We start from the raw sequence: 19821 nt of genomic DNA on the forward strand, positions 1-19821 counted from the left end.
AAAAATAAAAACGAAATAAAATTGTGTTTTTATTTTTTTATTCATATACATTAGTAGATAATACAATAAGTAAAAACATGTTTATATAAAATAAACTATTTATTTGCATTTAACAGAAGATGTAAGAGTACACTTATTTTCATGGTAAAAAATTAAACGTACAAATATATTTGTTACTGCTATTTACAACTATTTGCAAACTAGTATGTATTTTGTAATATAGTATACTAGTACTGTAATAATACTAGTACTTTTAGCATAGAATGCTAATTTCCTCTAATTTTTCCTTAAGAATGTTTAATATTTCAAAATTATAATCTCTTAATGTGGATATTATTTCTGCTTGAACATTTACGATGAGCTGAAATCGGGTAATTGAAGACATAATCGAAATTAAACGATATGATCAAATCGTCTATGTATTTAATATTTCCAGTACCATTTTCACTTAGATATCACATATACATCTCCATAGTTCACACGTATTCCTTCTGATATATTATAATATTCGACATTTGACCGTCTCCATATTATTTACTTGTTTTCTACCTCATCCAAATAAATTGATTTTAGTTTCATCGGAAAATATCGTCTTATTAAGAAATTTTCGTCACACTTTATAAAGGCTTTTGCAAATTCGTATTGTTTTGACCTATTTACCTTGGAGATACATACATTCAGACAGTGGATCAAATAAGACTCGGAACATCTCGTTCGATTTAATCTACTATATTATAACTTTAAATACAGTAGGAATGGATAAAAATTCTTTCGAATATCTTCAAAAGTATCGTCTTAAATGTTGACGCAACAAAAATAAGAGATCTTTGTCATTTAATTAACGTATAAATAAATTATAAATGATAACCATTCAAAAATGAAGTCTGAAAGGTCTCCGGAGACATGAAATAATTTAACTTTGTAAACTGTTTGTATGTGTGTGGATGCGGGTCGATGCTTGCCTTCAATGATGCGAGACATCAGAACGATTCATTATTCAGAGATAATCCACACCCAGATGACATCATCGCACTTTGCTCTTGTAACGCACCAAACAAACCCATAGTCCAGAGATGACATCACCTAAAGTCCATCCAAAGAGACGAGATACCAATGTTTACATTATTGTCTGCGTTTCTTCAGCTCCAGGAGTGACTCTTACTCAGTTATAGAAGGCTCTTTGAATGTTTTGAAAGAACGTTCAGAATTTACACTGCACGTCTTCTTTCCAGTCATTTGGCTCAATTCGAATTGTTCGATTTCTTACCTTCGTATTTTTTACCTTCAAACTTATATTCTACGAAATTTCTTAGTTGATTGTGTCGCGTTACGGATTTACCCAGGATCGACCCATGACTAGGGTAGGATACTAAGTGATCTAGTGAAGAGGGAAACTGGAACCACTTATTCACAGAACTCGGCGAGGGACTACGAAAGCTACCAATGGTTCCTCATCCAACATCACGGAACCATATACAGGTTGGTTCATATATCACCAACTCCCTGGTGATATACTAGGTTGCTCAATAAGTTTGATTAAACAACAAAATTAATTGAACAACCTAGTATATCATCATGAAGTAAAAATAATCTTGGCTTTGTTTGGAATCGTAGATGATTAAGACTTCACACTTATTAATAAAAACATTGACAAATTATTTGAATCAATCAACGAATTAACTAATATCGTATACAATCAAATTTCACTAATTAGAAATCTAATTGGCGAAACTTTTATAAAATACGAAACTCAATTGGAATGCATGAAGAAGAAATTTATGAAGACAAAATTATTTCATGTATTTACCAAATTTTATTGTTAGAATCTACCTTCGCTGAAACTAGCGAACAATTACGAGAAATTTTAAAGAAACAAGGCATCAGAGATCCAGTTAAATATTGATGTTATAATAATTCTTAAATGCTTTCAGAAATTTTGTAAAGACGAATTTCTTAAAATCATATGTAAAGAAAACCACCGCGAATTTTCAATTATTATTAAATATTAGTACCCTTGAACTTGCATCGTATAAAGGAAAATTGATGTATCACATTATAATTCCAATCTTAGAAGAGAAGGAATGGCAAATAGTAAAATATTGTACTATCGCACATAAACTAGGTAAAACATTTTGTTGTTTTCCATAACACTTGGTTTATTTCCGAATACATTTTAGAGAAATTGATTTATTAGTGGGGAATTGACATTCCCATGCCTTGGATCCGTGGTCGAACAATATAAATGTTCTGGCAGAATTTTGCAAGTATAGATAATACTAAGACGGTGATGATTATTTCAAAGACGATTGTGTACCACTTCGTATACGTGACAATAAATGATTGGTTTATTTGCCTTGTGATAATTTCGTCGAATTCACTTAACTTCTTATCGGCATATTTAAGTTCCGTGAGCTCAATGTTTGCGAGATGAATCGGTTTTAAGGTAACTGATTCAATTGTTTCTAAGTGATGTGATAAAATGCAGCAGTCGTCCTTTAGAATATTAATATGTTGCATTTTTATTGACTTCGTGTACGGTTTCAATCATAAATAGGTTGGTACATCCTTTACAGTGAGGTTGGAGTTGTATAATTCCACTCTTCTGAAGGATGACGTCTACCGTGAGAATGACGTCTACCACTGGTATCAAAACTAGTTCATATTCATTTTTATAGTTCCTTAATTCTTCGTACAGCATTTTATGGTTGACAATGAGCGGTGAAACAATGTATAAACAATGTATACTAGCTATGTTCAGCTAGGTTGATAGCTTCTATGTACCTACTTTGAAAATTGGCAATTTACTTACCATTATACTTAAGGTAGTAACCTGTTGATTTACTCCATATTTAATTCCAAGTGGTGAAATGTATGAATAATTTTCATAACGAAAGAGTTAATTTTTTCAACATTTCCATTCATTGCTCTCTCTTGATCTTGAAGGGAGTATACTTTAACAGCGAGCTATTAAAGTTTCTAATGGTGTTGCTAATTACTTGAACTTGTGATTTGAGCAAGTTTTTTGTCTCTTTCTTCTTATTTATTAATGTTTGAATACTATCTTCGTAGAATTGAGTATCATCAGTGTCGGGAGTATCGAAAGCCCATTTTAGTAAATACAACGTACTATTTAAAAGACCACATTCTTTCCTAATAATTAATTTCTTGATCGATTGAGAAAATCTGAAGTGTTCGGAATTGACGAGCGAGTGAAGTGTTTTCGAGGCGTGAAAGACGAGCAATTGAGATGGCGCCAGACTGGGAAATTTTTAGCGAACGTGATCAGTTGCACGAAGTGAGAGAAGTTAAGGATTAGAATGAAAGGGAATGAATGCGTGTGAGAATATAAGGTGCGATAGAAGAGTGTTTTGGGGCAGTCATTGGAAAATAGTCGAAGTGTGTCGTGTCGCGTGAAATAAAAATAGCGTAGTCAGCGTAGTCAGCGTAGTCAGCGTAGTTATAATTTGTGTGCTTTCTTAATGTTCTGTTCCTACTACTACCTCATTCAATACACGTATATCCTAAAATTTTATTCACCTTTATTTCATGATAACCACCAGTAGATAAATTCCCACATATATAAGGTATACCTTAATATTACGAAATCTGTCGGTAGTTCGAGTGTTAAGTAAAGTTTGGGTTAAGTCAGTGCTGTCCAAAACTGACTTCAGAGCTAGAAGAGCTTCTCTCACTCTGCTTCTATCGATCGAAACAATCAACCATCTTGCTACTCTCATTGTCAGCCGACCACCTGTCGTTACCTCTCACCCGTCGCTCGAGCTCGCGTGGTGGTATTCTTTTATAAACTATTCCTGTTTTTTACGACTGATGACAGTGATGGGAGATTAAACGGCGGGAGGGGCTCCTCTCGTGGGCAGCACTGATGTGAGTCAACTTCTCTTTTATTCCGGCCGCCGCGAGGTGGTCGACTACTCAAATCGAGTTTTTAAGTATTATCGTTACATGTGTCTATTATCGATCGCCTCGATCAATTTACAGAAACTATAAATAATCAGCGACTCGACGCTTACACACACGCTGCCACGAATATACATATTCGTTGTAGTAGTGCAATAGTTTTTTTACAAAAATCTCGAAAACTAAGCGGCGGTTATAAGTATAAGAAAAAGTTGTTCGAAATGTTAAATTGTCAAAAATCGTCGAAATCGATGCGATTCCCCTTCCCCTTTTCTAAATAATTACCAAATCCTCTACTACTTTGCCACTCAAAGTATTTTATAAAGTAAAGTTCTTAGTTTGGATTGGTAATCGTCGCGACTTTCACCAACCCATCACTACCTTTAACTTTGACGGCTCAAATCTTTCGCTAACAAGTGACAGGAGATTCATCACGTCACAGTGAGGACTATACTCCGTCCAATGAGATGAGTTAGAAGATAAGATGACTACATGTAGTAGGAACCGAATTGTACCGAACAGAATTTTAGGGAACCCTAAATATTTAGAAAAAAAAAGACTACATTAATGTGGAAATATTCGTTGACAATGTAAATACAAACGTACAACATACCAGTCACTTTATGGTATCGTACCTTTAATTTCAAAACAGTTTGAAAACGCTAATGCCACATTCAATAAAGTTAACACTTTTCTGAATTAACACATTTATAGAAATCAAAAAAATATAATAAGACCAATATAATAAGAAACGTTCTTAATAGCCAAACCTTAAACAAATTTAGCGAACAATTACAGCTTGACGTGAGTAAATACGTAATTATTTGAGCTACACTAAAGTGAATTTAGTGACATTAATCAAATAATCATGTTAGAATCCTTCTTATCGGAAATATAAAAAAATTGATATAAATAAACACCGCGGCAGTATTGGACAAGCAAAGCATCATTAACCCAGTTTTTGTAAATCCTTGATCTTTTCTTCAGGCATACAAATAACTACTTAAGAAAAATTTCATAGCGAATTGTATAAAATTAACATTAGAGAATATTCAAACTTTATTAGACGTTAGTAAACTTCATATTCTAATTTTAAAAGGAAAATTAATGAATCAAAACACAGTTCCCAGGCTCGAAGAAAAGAAGTGGACAATTTTTTTATTGTATGTCATTCCCCAAAAAATCGAAATACATTTATTTATTTATTTATTTTTATTTATTGATGCATTTATGTATTTATATATTGATGAATTTATTTATTTACTCATATATGTATTTAAGCGAGTAATGAAGCTGCGTCAGTACAAAACTGGTAACAAGATGAAATCAACATACACGGACATTATAATTTTTTATAGTACATATATAGTCTCGGTAACATAGGCGCTTCAAACATTCATATTCAGTATCTTCCTTGATTTTTAATACTCTTTGTGATTTACTAGACACATGTTTCTTTGATGAATTAATATGTCTTTATAAAAAGAAATATCTATTTTTATAAAAAATATATATATAAATATACAAAATTTTATAATTTTCTTATTAATAACGTTGAAATAAAATGTTCTAGAGCTTAATGCTTAACTTTAATTATACTAATATGATGATCTAGAAAAGTGATATGTAGAGTTTGTACCGAAATAGTTCCCGAACTTGCTTCTACGGGGCACCACCAAATCTGTAAACCGCTCTATAGGTCATATATACATATTCAATTTTCCTTACATTTACGCATAATGTTCGTTAACTTTAGCTTGCAGAACAGGTCCAATGCTCATTATCTTCATAGAAAAGGAGGTGTGTTAATACTAGGATGGTACCGCCATCTGCAGTAACACTCAAGAAATATACACATACATATGTACCAAGCTTTCATGTATCATTATTTGAAAAACCTTGTACAATACAGTGAAACAAACTAATAAATATTCATTAAAAATAAATTTTGCATCAATTTTTACTTACAAACCTATGATTTTACAAAAAATTCGTTTGATATGTAAAATGGCGAGATACCTTTGGAACATTTTCACGGTTATTCAAGGCGCCATGGCATCACATATACACAAAAACTTAATCTTTTGAAGTTTATATTAGCTCTGGATTTTTCTGCGCTAATTCTGTCTTTCTAAGATACTTAACGAGATCGCACGTTGAATATCGAACAGAAAAATATGAATTGTTTTATAGAATATTTACAAGAAATAAATACCGAAGAAAAGTGCATAGATTCTTTAATAAGGCAAAATGTTTTTAAAACTGCTATTCAATTTTTTAATTGCAGAAAGAAAATATCTCTTAATCGCAAAAACCTGTACTGCCGGTATCATACAACTTCGTCTGTTATGAAAAATAAGTTGAAGAAACAAAAGTTCCAATGCAGACTCTTTCAAACTACTAGGAAGAAAACGTTTTTTGAAAACGTTTGTTTACCACTATCACCACGTTTTCAGAATAACATTTATAATTGGATGGTTTCCACCACCACGTTTTGAAATAATTACGGACAGTTTACAGATTGGTTGGAATACTTTCGTGGATTGGAGCAGTGTTTGGAGAAAACTAAGATTTATTAATTATAATAAATAATTTTGGAATATGTAAGTGGAAAAGGGAATCTTCATAAAAATGTAAATACATATGATTAAATTGTAAAAAAATTGTTCATTAACATTTAGGTATGCACAAATGGTACAAAGATAATTCTTCGCAAATGGAAGGTCATGACACAATAGAAAAGATTGATGAGATAAATAAAAGGAAAGTGGTATTTGGTATATATGAATATGTTACAAAAAAAGGTTTACTAGATCCTATAAAAAATAGAACTATAGAAACTCTTCTAAGTGTTTAAAAAGTGGATTCTCCATGGAACAATAATAGTAACTGATTGTTGGAAGGCATATGACTGTCTCAGCAACATAAGGTATATATATTTAACAATCAACTATAAGTACAATTTCTTCCTAAAACAAGCAACCATTTACCGCAACATTATTCTCATACTTTTTTAAAGAATACTTAATATATTCTGCAATTGTTTTCCTAGAAAGAATACATTTTCAGATATGGAACCAAGAAGAGGATCTACCATCATATACCATCATATTCAAGAGAAAATCTAAGAATCAGGAAAGAATAGATTTCTTTTTTCAAGAAATTATTCAATTTCAAGCATACTTGTATGCCAATAATGAGAACGTCAATTCAAGTACGTTTTCAAAGTAACATATTCTATTTTTATATTATAATACAGCACTACATATATTTATAATAAAAGACTGCAAATAACAAAATTTAACTGTATAGTACCCACAATATTTTAATGAGTAAACGTAACGATTAAGTTTTTTTTTTTTACGCATTATTCAAGCTGACATAGCGTTGTACTCGCAACGGGCCGCAGCGGCTCTCCGCTCAGCAACGAAAGAAAAACTAATCCAATCCTAAACCATTTGATAAAAACTATAGCACTAATACATTTTATAATATTAACTACAGGATTTTAATAGGATAGTTAGTATAATAATCTTAATCTTTATGAAAGGGTTAAGAGTTGGAGTAGCTTTTCTCTCGTCTGCGATACTATGCCAAAATTAAATTTGATCGTTAAATTAATCCGCTATACGAACAAAAAAGTTGCCAATCGTCGCAACGTAACGACAATGTGTTTAAAATCGCAGGCAATCACAGGCAACAGTTTGTCGGAGTATAAGCAAGGCTAAGCATCAACTCGAAATAAAAATCGCTACCTAACCCACTTTCAAATGATCTCACAAATCGATGATCTCTATTTTATCACTTGAGAGGCAAAATTATTGAAACATAGAAATTAACCCGATAAAGACTATAAAACAAATATAATACATAAAGAAGTCTACATAATATTTCAATTTATTATTAAATGTCCTACATTGCTATATGTTATACATTATTAGACAATACAAAGTCTTTATCACTTGATACAGTATTATATAATAGAGTAATACATCTTATTTGTGTGCATGTGACAATATTTTATTAATTATATTTCATCTACAGTAAATAGGATTAATTTAACAAAGTTTGCTGTAGTGGTACATTTAGTATCACAAAATTGATTGCTAGCTCATTGCTAAAATAATCATAGTTGCAAAGATTAAAAGCTATAAAACATTTTCCATATGTATGAACTTTTATTTTTGACATTTTCAAGAACCTCTTAAATTTTTTCCTTTAATGATTTAATACTTTTAGGTATTGGTTGTATTAACAGATTTAATGAATCTATAAATACTTTAATCTTGTGTAAAATGAAAAAAAAAAAGAAATTGCTTTCAAATTTACACCTACAGAATACATTTAATATCTACATATTATGTATGTATCTAGTAAAATTTATAGAATACAAATCACTATATTGCTGTAAAATTATATTGTAGTATTATACTCTATAATTACAAAATACAATGAGATATTGTATTCTTAATATTTCATTTGCAGATGAAGAATATATTTGTAGGTTTGCAATGGCATAAAATTATTTAAAATTTTCTCTTTAGTTTATATTGTAAATATTAATAATGTTCTGCTAAATAGTAAATAATATATGACAGTTTATAAAAATTGAAAAATAATTAAATGATTTCAAATGTTACATTTAATTCATAACAATAGCGTGTCCTATAAAATTGTATAAATATTTATTCAATAGTTTATCTTAAATTTTGAAAGTCACCGCCATTGCAATCAAAATGATGTATTGTAGATTACTAATACGCCTTTGATCCCAATATATAACTAAATTTGCTATATGCAATATTTTATCATCTAATTGACTTAAATACTGTTTCAACAAAAATGTATAAACACGTGCAAAACAACGATGAACCACAAGCATCATATAAATTCATCTGATTTACCCATCCCATAATATAATAAATAATTTATTTTATATACATATTAAAACGCTGTCTAAAACCTTAAAATCTGCAAAGATAATTTTCTAAAATACCAGCCATATTGTTTTGTTCAACTTCTCTAAAATCATTATTAACTGTAGAATTATAATCCCTTAATATGTTTGATATGATACTAAAGATTAGTTTAAAGTGTTTTCCATTGATATAATATAGATACTTGTTATGTGTAATATAGAATGGGAAAGTCAGGTATTCTATTGTATTCAGTAGCATGATTCTTTTCTTTAGTACTATTATATTTTCATTTGTGCATGTGCACAAATGAGACTTGTACAGAGTTTTGAACAATTACGTAACTAAATTGATGTTTCAAATGATTTTACACATAACAGTAAAATTTTTCAATTAAAATTAAAATAATTATAATGATCAATAATTTTTATTATATATCATGTACGACCATCTGAGTAAATGAAGGTCATTCAATACAATCTATTGCACTTGTTATGAATATTCATAAGAATAATCTACAGATTTTTTACAGATCAGATATTAAACAAATTTTATATATAATATATTGTTAAAATAATTTTGCAATTTAATTTTAATAATAGTATATTCGAACTAACAGAAATTGTTATTTTAAATATTCTATTTTAAGAACAAATGTTCTAGACAATATCACAAAGTATTTATAGTACATTTTAATATTTCTGTAACTAAAATAGCTTAAAGAAACAAATAATAATTCTTAATCATTAGGCCACATTCAGATAATTATATCTATTTATTTTAGATCAATAAATAAAAATAATATGCTTTTAGTGCTTTGTATAGGAAGCAAATATTTAAGTGGAATTTGCATTTACAATAGTCAAACTTAAATTTCAGGAAAACAATATATTAAATCTATATAATATAAAAGTATAGTGTATTAGAACCAGAGTAGAATATATTAGAACCAAAATATACAGAGCATAAAAAAGCATATATTAATATGAATATGAAATGTTTCTAATTGAATAATTGAGAAATTATAAGTATAAGCAATGTTGTATTTGTAATATATGTACATAACTGACCTAATTAAGATAGCTAATGGCAATAAGTCTCACAATGCTTATGTACATAACGTCTTTCTTACATTTGAATGTAATAAGTACATTCATAGTGAGTAGATATTTCGTACTACTTATAAAATAATATTTGTGTTGTTTTTTTTTTATTTATCAGGACATTTCTTACCTAACGTTTTAATCATAAGAAACATCATTAGCAGATCACAGCATTGAATATTGTCACATCACCACATTCAATGTATATAGGGTGGATGAGAGACTTTGTTAAATATTACTATTACGAAATTTCGTACAAAAAGATAGTTTTGTTTTCGACTTTTCTGAGGTGCAGAATCATACTCCTTTCAATTGTAACTTGTTTTCCTACCCACCCTATACAGAAAATATAAAACAAATTTTCAATCAAATTCAGTTACAACTAAAAGAATGTTTTTGAACCAATTTTGTTATTATCTGAGGACATGGAATGGCAGTTTAACATTAAAATAAAAGCACTGAATTTCGTAGAAAACTGAATGTTTAGATAATATACAGTGTATCAATAAAGATCAGGAATATTTTTTAGGTTACCATACAAATGAAGAAGAAAAAAGTTCGTATAAATTTGTATCTTTAAGTGCTTCTTTTTTCATTATAATATCTAAAGAGTCTTAATAAATATTAAATACATTCTTTTTCAAACGATTTTATTCAAAATTAAGTTGAATGTAATTTACACGTGCATTTAAAAAATTATCTCTCACTTAAAACATAATGCATTCAAATTCTGCACATTTTATATACATACAATGAAAATTGTTAAGACATGAAAGTAAAATGTTCGTGGATACAAGTTTATACAATATTCTCTCACTACTATGAGGCTTAAAATTAACATTTAAAAAAATCTCCCCGATTTTTATTAACGCTCTGTGTGGTACATATACAAAAATCTCATGTAAGCTATATGTTGCATTCGATATATGTAATAAGTATATTTAAAAGTGTTATTTGGAACAGCATTTAATAATAATGATAAAGATACTTAATTTGTTTTGATTCTTTACATAAATTCTTAACATTAAATTAAAAAGCCAATATAATAATTTTAATAACAATTTCTTAAATCATTTCATAATAAAAAAGAATTGTACAAATAATATGTATTCATAATTTATGTCTAATAATTGTGTAAAATGGGGAATGTAATATCAAACTTCAACTTTTAAAATTAAAATTATATTAATTTTTTTAAGCGTATAGAAACGAAATCGAGCTCTATTCGTAAATGACTGTCGCATAGATAGCTGTTCCGATGTCATGATTACAAAATGTACAAGAGACTTATAAAACTGACTAACCCGATAACTGCCACGCTTGCACATATATGAAGAAGAAGATATGTATTATAAATTAACTGAATATAAACTATATATAACAAGTAGACATTATAATTTCGTTAATAGTTTACTACAAAAATGTATAACAACAATCGAATAAAATGAATATATATTGCATAGAATGGCAGTGAACGAGTTAATATATTGTAAAACCTTCAAGAGAGATCTTTGGTTCTGTAGCTATGTGCTACGTCCACTTTAGCACAAGCACTCCATCCAGTTACAAGATAGAAACAACAAAACTTTAGATGAATAAACATCTCATAATGTGGTCAGTATTCAAAACCCTCATTTAAGCGCCCAATAATATTTACTTTCATACACAGTGTACATATTAGATATTTGTTTTTAAATGTGGGTTCCGAATGTGGCCTTATGTATTCTAAAATAGGATCGACATATGAGTCGCAAAATTGAAAACATTTTGATCCATAATTATACCATATTCTAAGCAATTCCAAAAAGAGTGTATATGTTTTTCATACATTATGAATGGCTATTACTTACTTCATTTTACATATTACTGTATAACCTTTATGCTTTGTTATTTCTTACGGTGCTTACATACATGTTAAGTTGAGAAAATAATTTTTTTATATAACAAGCAGTGTGTTTAATTTGTTCTTTCATAAATATTTAATTTTCTTTAAGTCTTGTTTATAGATCAATGGTTCCCATGGAAATTCTCAATTTGCACAGAGGTTTCAAAGTACATATCCCTTTCCATTGATATAACGAATCATCATTACCTAATTAAAAAAAAATATCTCTAACCACTGATCTCAGAATTATTGTATAATAAATATTAATTATTGTATTATGTTCAATAGTCAGCTCGTCACAATGCTAAAAAGTTTCATACAATGAGTAGCTAGAAAGCGCAATGTGTCATGATTTTCAGCATCATTTATTATGCCATACTGAAATCTTTCTAGCTTGCTTTGGTTTTAGTAAATTTTCTGGATCTCACGAGTATACAATAAACTCTCTTACTTGTTAAACATTACTTTTACACATTGTCCTATTTGTTATCAATTGCACGTAAAACTCATTTGTTCATGTGATTAAACGAGGACTGTGTAAACCTTCGACTTGAGTATCAATTTGAGGGCAATGTTGAGTATCTGGCGGACCCCAATCGTGTAAATTTCCACTGTTAGCTAGTCTGTGCGTAAGTCGATGTGCTATCGAGAAGCCTCCACTACCTTCCAATTGCGTTAAGACTATGATTACTTGCCTATAATTAATTCGTTACATTAACCATTATAGATTTCTGATTCTTATATATTAATCGCAAAAGAAAAAAAATTAAAGTTTTACCTGTGAAGCGGGGGAACACTATCGGCAGTTCTGAGCTGTCCTCTAGTGGACACAACATTATAGCTTTCATGGCAGTCACATTTTACATGAATCCACTTATTTACATGACGATTTTCTACCATGACAACAAGTCCAGCCCAACCTTTAGTTAAATAATAAGCTGTCATTCCTTCTCTTCCCTACAAACAAATGTTTGTAAATATACGATTACAAAAACAGTAATTATTCAAAAGCATGTAAGAATTCTTACTTCATGCCGCTGTCCTTTTGCTAGAGTTAAACTTATAATAGCATCAGCCAATACAAATGCTGGGGGGGAAATTTGTTCAACTAAAAGTCTCTTTGAGCTATGAATGGCAAGAACATATTCAGGATAACTAGAAGTATCTTCCATTCCTGTATGCCAATGATTGAAAGCCAAACATACAACAATATATAAATCTCTTTCTAGCATTTTGTGACATCCAACAAATCCACGTACTTGTCGTTTACTGTGTTCTACTAGTCTTCCCACTTCTGGTGCTGCTGGAGAACGTGTACGAAAAACAACTACACACAAGTCCAACTGAGACCGTTGTGATTTTTCAGAATTCCTAAATATATATAGAGACAATATAGTACATAATTCTACAACTGATAATAGTGTTAAGATGTAAATAAAATATATTGGATTATTAAACAAAATGCAATAAGATTTACCTTTGTCCTTCTTGAAATAACGTAAATTCCGTTTCAGTAGGTTCTAGTACTGTTAGCAGTACGCATGATAAATGTCTAAGAGAAGACAAAGGTGGGAGCGTTCCGCGTAATCTAACTTCACTCCATCCAACTCTAGTCTTACAAATATCAATACAATCAAAATATTTCAATACATCGTCGAAGGAAATCCAAAAAACACCATCAGATGCACCATGTGGCATAAGCATTTCTCGTAATTGTGGAGTCCATATAGGACTATCATCAGACCAATCACCCTTCCAACTGTAATGACCCCAAGGATTACGTAGTCTCAACAATCGTATTCCCTATAACACATATTACAATCAAAGTATTTGTTTAGATATATTGGAAAAGGAGAATTTCGCTTGTTGGCTAACTGCTTTAACTAATTAAACTACTGCAGCCGTCGGCGAATCCTTCTCTCACGAAGTCTCATAATAATAATAATGATGACTGCCTACAAATACCCGAATATTTGTTTTTCATTCTTACCTGTACATCTCGCACATCGAGAACCGAGTATGCATGCCTAACAAAAAACGCTAAATTATGTATCACCAGAAACTACACATATCTAGTACAAATTTCTAGAATCTGTTACCTTGGTCTCAAACCTTTACGTTGATATTCTTCTTCATCGACCTTCATATTACCACCCCCACAACTAGCACCCATTAAAAACATAGCTTGTCTAGAAGATAGTAGTTGTGCCCATATTAAATCCTTATCAAGTTCGTCTTCACTTGGCAAAGCAGATGGTTGCAAAGGCACACTTTCGCAAGGGGCGCCTGTAAGTGTTGCTAAACCTTCTATAGCACGTCCAGAGACTAAAGCTTCATAGCAACCATGAATTTTTGCCACTGCCTTTTCAATTAACGGTACCCAAAGTTGTTTTCTTTTTGCCTATAATTTATTTAATTAAATTTATCAATAAAAATTAGCTTTCTCTTCTGTGTTGAATATATGTTGAATTAAGACAGATCTTTTATTTGTATTGCTAATATCATCAACCTGAGAATATACTAGGTGGCCTCTTTTATCACAGGGTAGCAAGTCATCAACAAGTACTGTGGTCCACTTTCCATCTTTACACAATCTTACTTGATAAGCTCCTTCTGGGCAAGTTTCTCTCATTACTAAAACTCTCTTCACAAGTTCATCACTTTCAGCTAAAACAGCTAAAGCTGAAAGTAACCAACAATTTCCTAATACACCTTGTGAGATATCAGAGGGTAAGGGTGTTCTAAAAACAGCCCAAGGCAGTTTGGAATCAACAGTAGAATCAACGTTGATTTGGTGAGGCCTTTTCCACTGAACAACATGGTTGTCTTTTGTTTCAGCTGGATTATAATACAGAGACTTTGGAGCTGGTGGAAATGAGTCGTCAACGAAAGGTTCGTTTGTCTATAAAATAAATAAAAAACTTAATAACGAAAATTCATATATACAGTGTGATGTTTCGAACTAAAGTTTAACCTTTATTGATTTTATTTCTTCTATAATTGTACTAATACATCTATAAGAAGCAATTACACTTTCTTCTAGGTATAGCAATATGTTTATATAAATTAGTTTTTTTTCTTATTCTTTATATAAAATGGAATAATCGAAAACAAATACTTCACAAAATCTTTGTACTGCTTGCAATTCAAATTCAAATTTACTTATACATAAACATTAGTACATTATTTAATTCTTCAAGTCAGTTAGTAAACATATAAAATGATACAAAATATAACCGAAATAAAAAAATAGATTAATTAGGTAATCTAATCATAAATTGGAATATTAACCCCTGGAGTTGAGAAAGAATTCTTTCAAGTCATTTGCTCGATGAGAAGTTTTGGTGGCCCCACTGAACGAATTAACAGGTGTGTATATCTGCTTGGTCCACAAAATGAATAAGTAATAGATCGGATATATCCGCTCTTCCCGCTTAAGAAGTTAACAGTTCCACTAAGCAACTTATGTTGAATTATTTTAATTTATCATGGTGAAATAAATAATATCCCACCATGCATATCAAGGTAGTAAAATAATGGAACATTTTTCAACTCACAATGCTTCAAAGAGTTAAACATAAATATCAACCATCTTAACAATATATTCAAAGATATAGAATACTCAAGTATATAATGTTCGAATATTTGTTAGACTAAAATAGACTTCTGATAGAAAAATACCTAAGGTAAAGTAAAATTTTCTTATTGTTATACCATAATGATATAAAGGTAGATATTAAAATCATTTCATGATTATAAAAATTTAATGTAATGGGAAAAATTAATTAGTGTGGAAAATCAAACAAACCAATAAAGTACAGTTATATCTTGCAGTTATTTTCCATGTATTTATAAAAAAAATAAAGTTATTGAAAATTAGATTTTACTATAATATATAATACTTCTCTTTATTCTCTTTATTATTTTTGTTCACAAAAAAGAATGTTGTCTGTCACAGCAAGAATCGCTTGAATAATTACTAATTAATCAATATTACCTCTTTGCAGTACTGAACAATTCGTTCCCATTTCTCCAATGCTTCTCTTTCTTCGATTTGTCTTAAATTTTCCATAACTACACTTTCCTGTCTTTGTATTGTGAGTGTACTTGTGCCAGATTCAATGATCCTAGGCCTTTCACCTGATACTTGAGATAAGGTTTTTGAGATTTGGCACATTTCACAAATTCCATTTGTACTCTTATTTTCGTATGTGCACAATTTACACTGCCACTAAAATAATTGAAACACATTATATTTATTACACTTATACAAAATAAATTCAAAATAACTAATAGTATGATACGATAATATTTATATTGAAATTATTAATATATAAGTTAATTGTGAAAGAATTGTACCTGACCATGAGTAGAATCTTTAACTCTTGAATGTTTTCTATCACCAACTGAAGAACCATTTCTTCTTACAGAATTTCTATGTCTTGGAGTTACAACTTTTGTATTTATAGCAGTTGCACAAAGTCTTGGACTTGGACTTCTTGATCCAAAAACTCTACTATCTTTTGGTACATCTAAAAAATCTGCTAATGTCTTACAAGCATTACAAGTTTGTGCTGACAGCGGATTCCTTAATGTACACGATGAACACACCCAACTTTCTCCTTTACGTAGTGTAGCATCTTCTAAATGCATAATACTTTTCAGCTTTGAACCACCACATGCTTCACACGTTGCTCTTGAAGCAGCATTCAATAATGTGCATTTTTTACAAGTCCACACTAGAGAAGGTGGATCAACTTGATCATCTAAATCAGATTCTGCTGTGGCCAATGTAGCAGTTTTTTGTGGGATATATCTTACACTATCTCTGGATACTACAATTGGAGACTGTGTATGCATGGAACAGCTTGTTGAATCCTTAGTGATAGTTATTAAGTTAGGTTGCGTTAATGAAGGAGGTGATCGAAAAGATCCACATATGTCACACCCTGTCGACCATACTGGATTATATGCATACGAACACTTCTGACAAGTCCACATACGTTTTAGAGAGCTTACATTTGATACATCCCCAACAGGACTTGCTGCCTCACTATGGGCTTTTATGGGTACAAGCCCTAATTTATTGTTCTGTTTTTTTGGCAATGGTGGTGGTACATCAGGGTCAGTAATTCCAATGTAGGAGTACTTTGGTCTTGCATTAAAACCGACAGAATGTGGTGGTACTGCAGGTGGCTCATCTTCATTGAGACTTCTACGATTGACAATTTTTTTTTGAGATACATTTGCAACAGACTCAACATCAGAAAAAGATCGCCTGTAAGACAATGGACCTGCAGAAGATAAAGCACGAGGTTCCCAAGCAGGTACACTGATAACTACACCACTACAAGGGGCTGGACTTCTAGGAGCTTCACATGCCTCACATTGTTCTAGGCCAGGAGCATTGTCAAGAGTACAATTGTCACAGCTCCAAAGAGCATCGTCTTGTCGTGCTTCTGAAACTACTAGACTTGTTGGTCTTTGAATAGCATGTTCAGATAATTTATGTACAACAGATCCATTAGACAAAGAGCGACTAACTTTAGATTTAACTCGCTCATATATTGAAGGACTATGTCTTTTTGGTGAACGCTGAGAGGTATCGTTAGTATTTGTGTAAGAAAATGTACTAGATTCCATGGTTTCTATTGGTGATAATGTCCAATTTTCTCTATCAACTTGTCTCCTTTGACTACGACTTATACTTGTTAACTGTGCCATATCTGCAGAGTACAAATTAAATATTAAGCAACAGGTAATGTAACTATTATTTATAATGTTTTTGACTAAATAGTATGTACCCTTACTCATAATCCTTGTACCATTTGTAAAAGTACTTGTTGTATTAGAACTATTTAAAATATTGGCCAGAAGTTCAGATGCAACTTTAAGACGACTTGTTTTACGCAAATTTAGTTTTTTACTTTTACGTGCTCCAATCTGCCTTTTGTCAGTTTCAAATATTGAAGAGTTAGCATCACAAGCTGCACAAGTTAAAGCAGAACTGCAACTGTTGTTTAATAAGCAACGGACACAAGTCCACTGTGTTACTAAGGAAGGTAAAGAAGAAGATCGTTTAATTGGCTCTTTTTTACACAGCCTTCCATTCCAAGAATCACAATGTAATTTCTTTATATGAGTATTGGGTATAATTAAATTCTCCTCGAAGCTAGAAATTAACATAAAATATAAATAATATTCACATATAATATCAAGGAGAAGGATAAAGTTAATAATGTAAAATTTTGTTTCTGTCAATAAAACTCTAATGTTTCCTTTATATCATTCAATACCTATTAGTCTTTGTGTTTAATTTATTGTATACAAAAATAATATAAATACATAAACATAAAAAGAGATACATATAAAAATATATATTAATTTCTCTATTGTATTACATATGTTACATTATGAACAATTAAAATGCCTGCAGTTGTAGATGCAATAATAGTTGTCATATCTACGTTTATGAAGGCAAACAAAGAATAGATAAAATGAAATTATTAAAGTAGGTATTATATTATTCGATATTAGTAGATTATATGAACTCATTATAATTATTTACTACTACAAGTTAAAGTATTGATGAGGAAATAAAACTCATACTATAAAATATTTTTCTTAGAAAATATGGTATTACACCAGACAAAGTTAATTGTACTCATAGAATATAAGAATAAAATTTTATAAAGAAATTTTGAAAGTGATTTTGATACTCTATTTATATACATGAGAAGCTGAACAAAGGGAGGGGATTGAGAAGGGGGGGGAGGATACTGTGGAGAGGGATGAGTAACAATTTCCTCACCGATATATAAGATCGGTCTCGACGTGTTCATGAGTTCTCGAATGTGAATCGTCCGCTGGTGGATTATTTAGATGAAACCTCGGCGGAGGTGTTGTTGAGAAAGAATCACCTTTCTTCTCGTCACTTTTTTTTCCCTTCTCTTTTTGATCCAGAACTTCTCCACACTCGAAACTCAGGTTGAGCCTGAGGTTTGCCTTCTCATCACTTCTAAGTCGAGCAAGGCCGCACCTGGCGCATCGCGTGCTCTCCGTTGGATTTATCAGAGCGCACTCCGAGCAATGCCACTGCAGCACCGATGCAATCGAGCCCATTCTCTACACGTAGTCATGGCTCCTTTGCTCACAGGATCACTGACTTTTGTAGCCACGATCCCTCTATACAAAAAATCAACACACCTCCACACAAGAATGAGGATCAACGATGTTGTAAAACACGTTCCGAGAAAAATCCTTTTGACTGTGGCGATTGCCCGCCGTTCGTTGTCATATGTTTCGAGACGGCCATCTTTTTTAGCCCCTTCTTCTCATTCATCCAATGTTTTATTCTGCCTCTTTCTTTCTTTTTCTACTTTCTCATATTCTTTAAGTTGGTTACACGATAAAAACACAAATGCACACTTGTAAATCAACGTATGTATGATTTTCTTCTCCCATACTTTTTATATACCCTTTTATTTTACAATAATTCTTGTTCACTATTTACTGTCTTTTTTAACGACAGTTTTTCGTTAGATATGTATCTACAGTCGATAGTTTATTAATCCATTATCGTTTATGTCAAGCCAAAGTTTAATAAGATGAAATGTCAATCACAAATGGTCTAACTCTAGACATCATCCGTACACGCAACTGTTTCTGAGTTGGTTGTGTTGACTACATGGGTTGCCACTCAGGGCTGTATGATTATTGTGTTTGATGTAACGATTGACGTTTTCAGATATAAAAATTATCTTCGTATTTGTACATTTTATTCCGTACGAAACGTGATTAATGTTTACTATATTGCAATATATGATTAAAAAAAATTAATTTCGAGTTAATGTTAACATTTTTTCAAGTTCAATTATTTTGTCTATTTTAAATAATAAAACATGTCTCCATAAAGTTTTTGAGTGCACATTATCGTAATAAAAAATATACATAAATACATGCATATGACACTACAGAAAAATTATAAAACATAGGTATG

The 19821-nt window shown here is 30.9% G+C and overlaps 1 protein-coding gene and 1 long non-coding RNA gene across 7 annotated transcripts; one reads left to right on the forward strand and one right to left on the reverse strand.

Annotated features, from left to right (window-relative positions):
• The first annotated feature begins 1105 nt into the window (after positions 1-1105).
• On the forward strand, positions 1106-13288 carry LOC143151093 (uncharacterized). 2 transcript variants are annotated; one of them, XR_012993231.1, is made up of 5 exons: positions 1106-1479; positions 6206-6521; positions 6600-6847; positions 6988-7132; positions 13052-13288. It is a non-coding gene; the product is annotated as an uncharacterized LOC143151093 (long non-coding RNA). The 2 variants fall into 2 exon arrangements; XR_012993232.1 differs by lacking the exon at positions 1106-1479 and adding an exon at positions 3060-3885.
• On the reverse strand, positions 10983-19484 carry LOC143151092 (calpain-D). 5 transcript variants are annotated; one of them, XR_012993229.1, is made up of 11 exons: positions 18634-19484; positions 16182-17994; positions 15820-16053; positions 14332-14724; positions 13922-14223; positions 13813-13849; positions 13300-13625; positions 12851-13193; positions 12601-12779; positions 12274-12517; positions 10983-12029 (listed from the first exon to the last, which is right to left on the reverse strand). XR_012993229.1 is itself a non-coding variant. In XM_076319890.1 (11 exons), exons 1-11 carry the CDS (start codon positions 18942-18944, stop codon positions 12337-12339), a joined length of 4035 nt encoding a protein of 1344 aa, XP_076176005.1. In that variant the 5' UTR covers positions 18945-19484; the 3' UTR covers positions 10983-12336. The 5 variants fall into 5 exon arrangements, 3 of the variants coding, with proteins under 3 accessions (XP_076176005.1, XP_076176004.1, XP_076176003.1); XM_076319890.1 differs by having other exon boundaries at positions 10983-12517; positions 16182-17548; positions 17633-17994; XM_076319889.1 differs by having other exon boundaries at positions 10983-12517; positions 16182-17548; positions 17627-17994.
• Between the last annotated feature and the right edge of the window lie 337 nt (positions 19485-19821).

Source organism: Ptiloglossa arizonensis, chromosome 9 (genome assembly GCF_051014685.1).
Source record: "Ptiloglossa arizonensis isolate GNS036 chromosome 9, iyPtiAriz1_principal, whole genome shotgun sequence".
Lineage (NCBI taxonomy): Eukaryota > Metazoa > Arthropoda > Insecta > Hymenoptera > Colletidae > Ptiloglossa > Ptiloglossa arizonensis.

Coding starts and splice junctions, on each gene's coding strand:
- LOC143151092 (XM_076319888.1), bottom strand. CDS start 18,944: ATGGGCTCGATTGCATCGGTGCTGCAGTGGCATTGCTCGGAGTGCGCT. Junction 14,725..15,819: donor TTGTTCAGTACTGCAAAGAG/GTAATATTGATT, acceptor TTTATTTTATAG/ACAAACGAACCTTTCGTTGA. Junction 12,780..12,850: donor CAAAAGGACAGCGGCATGAA/GTAAGAATTCTT, acceptor ATTTGTTTGTAG/GGAAGAGAAGGAATGACAGC.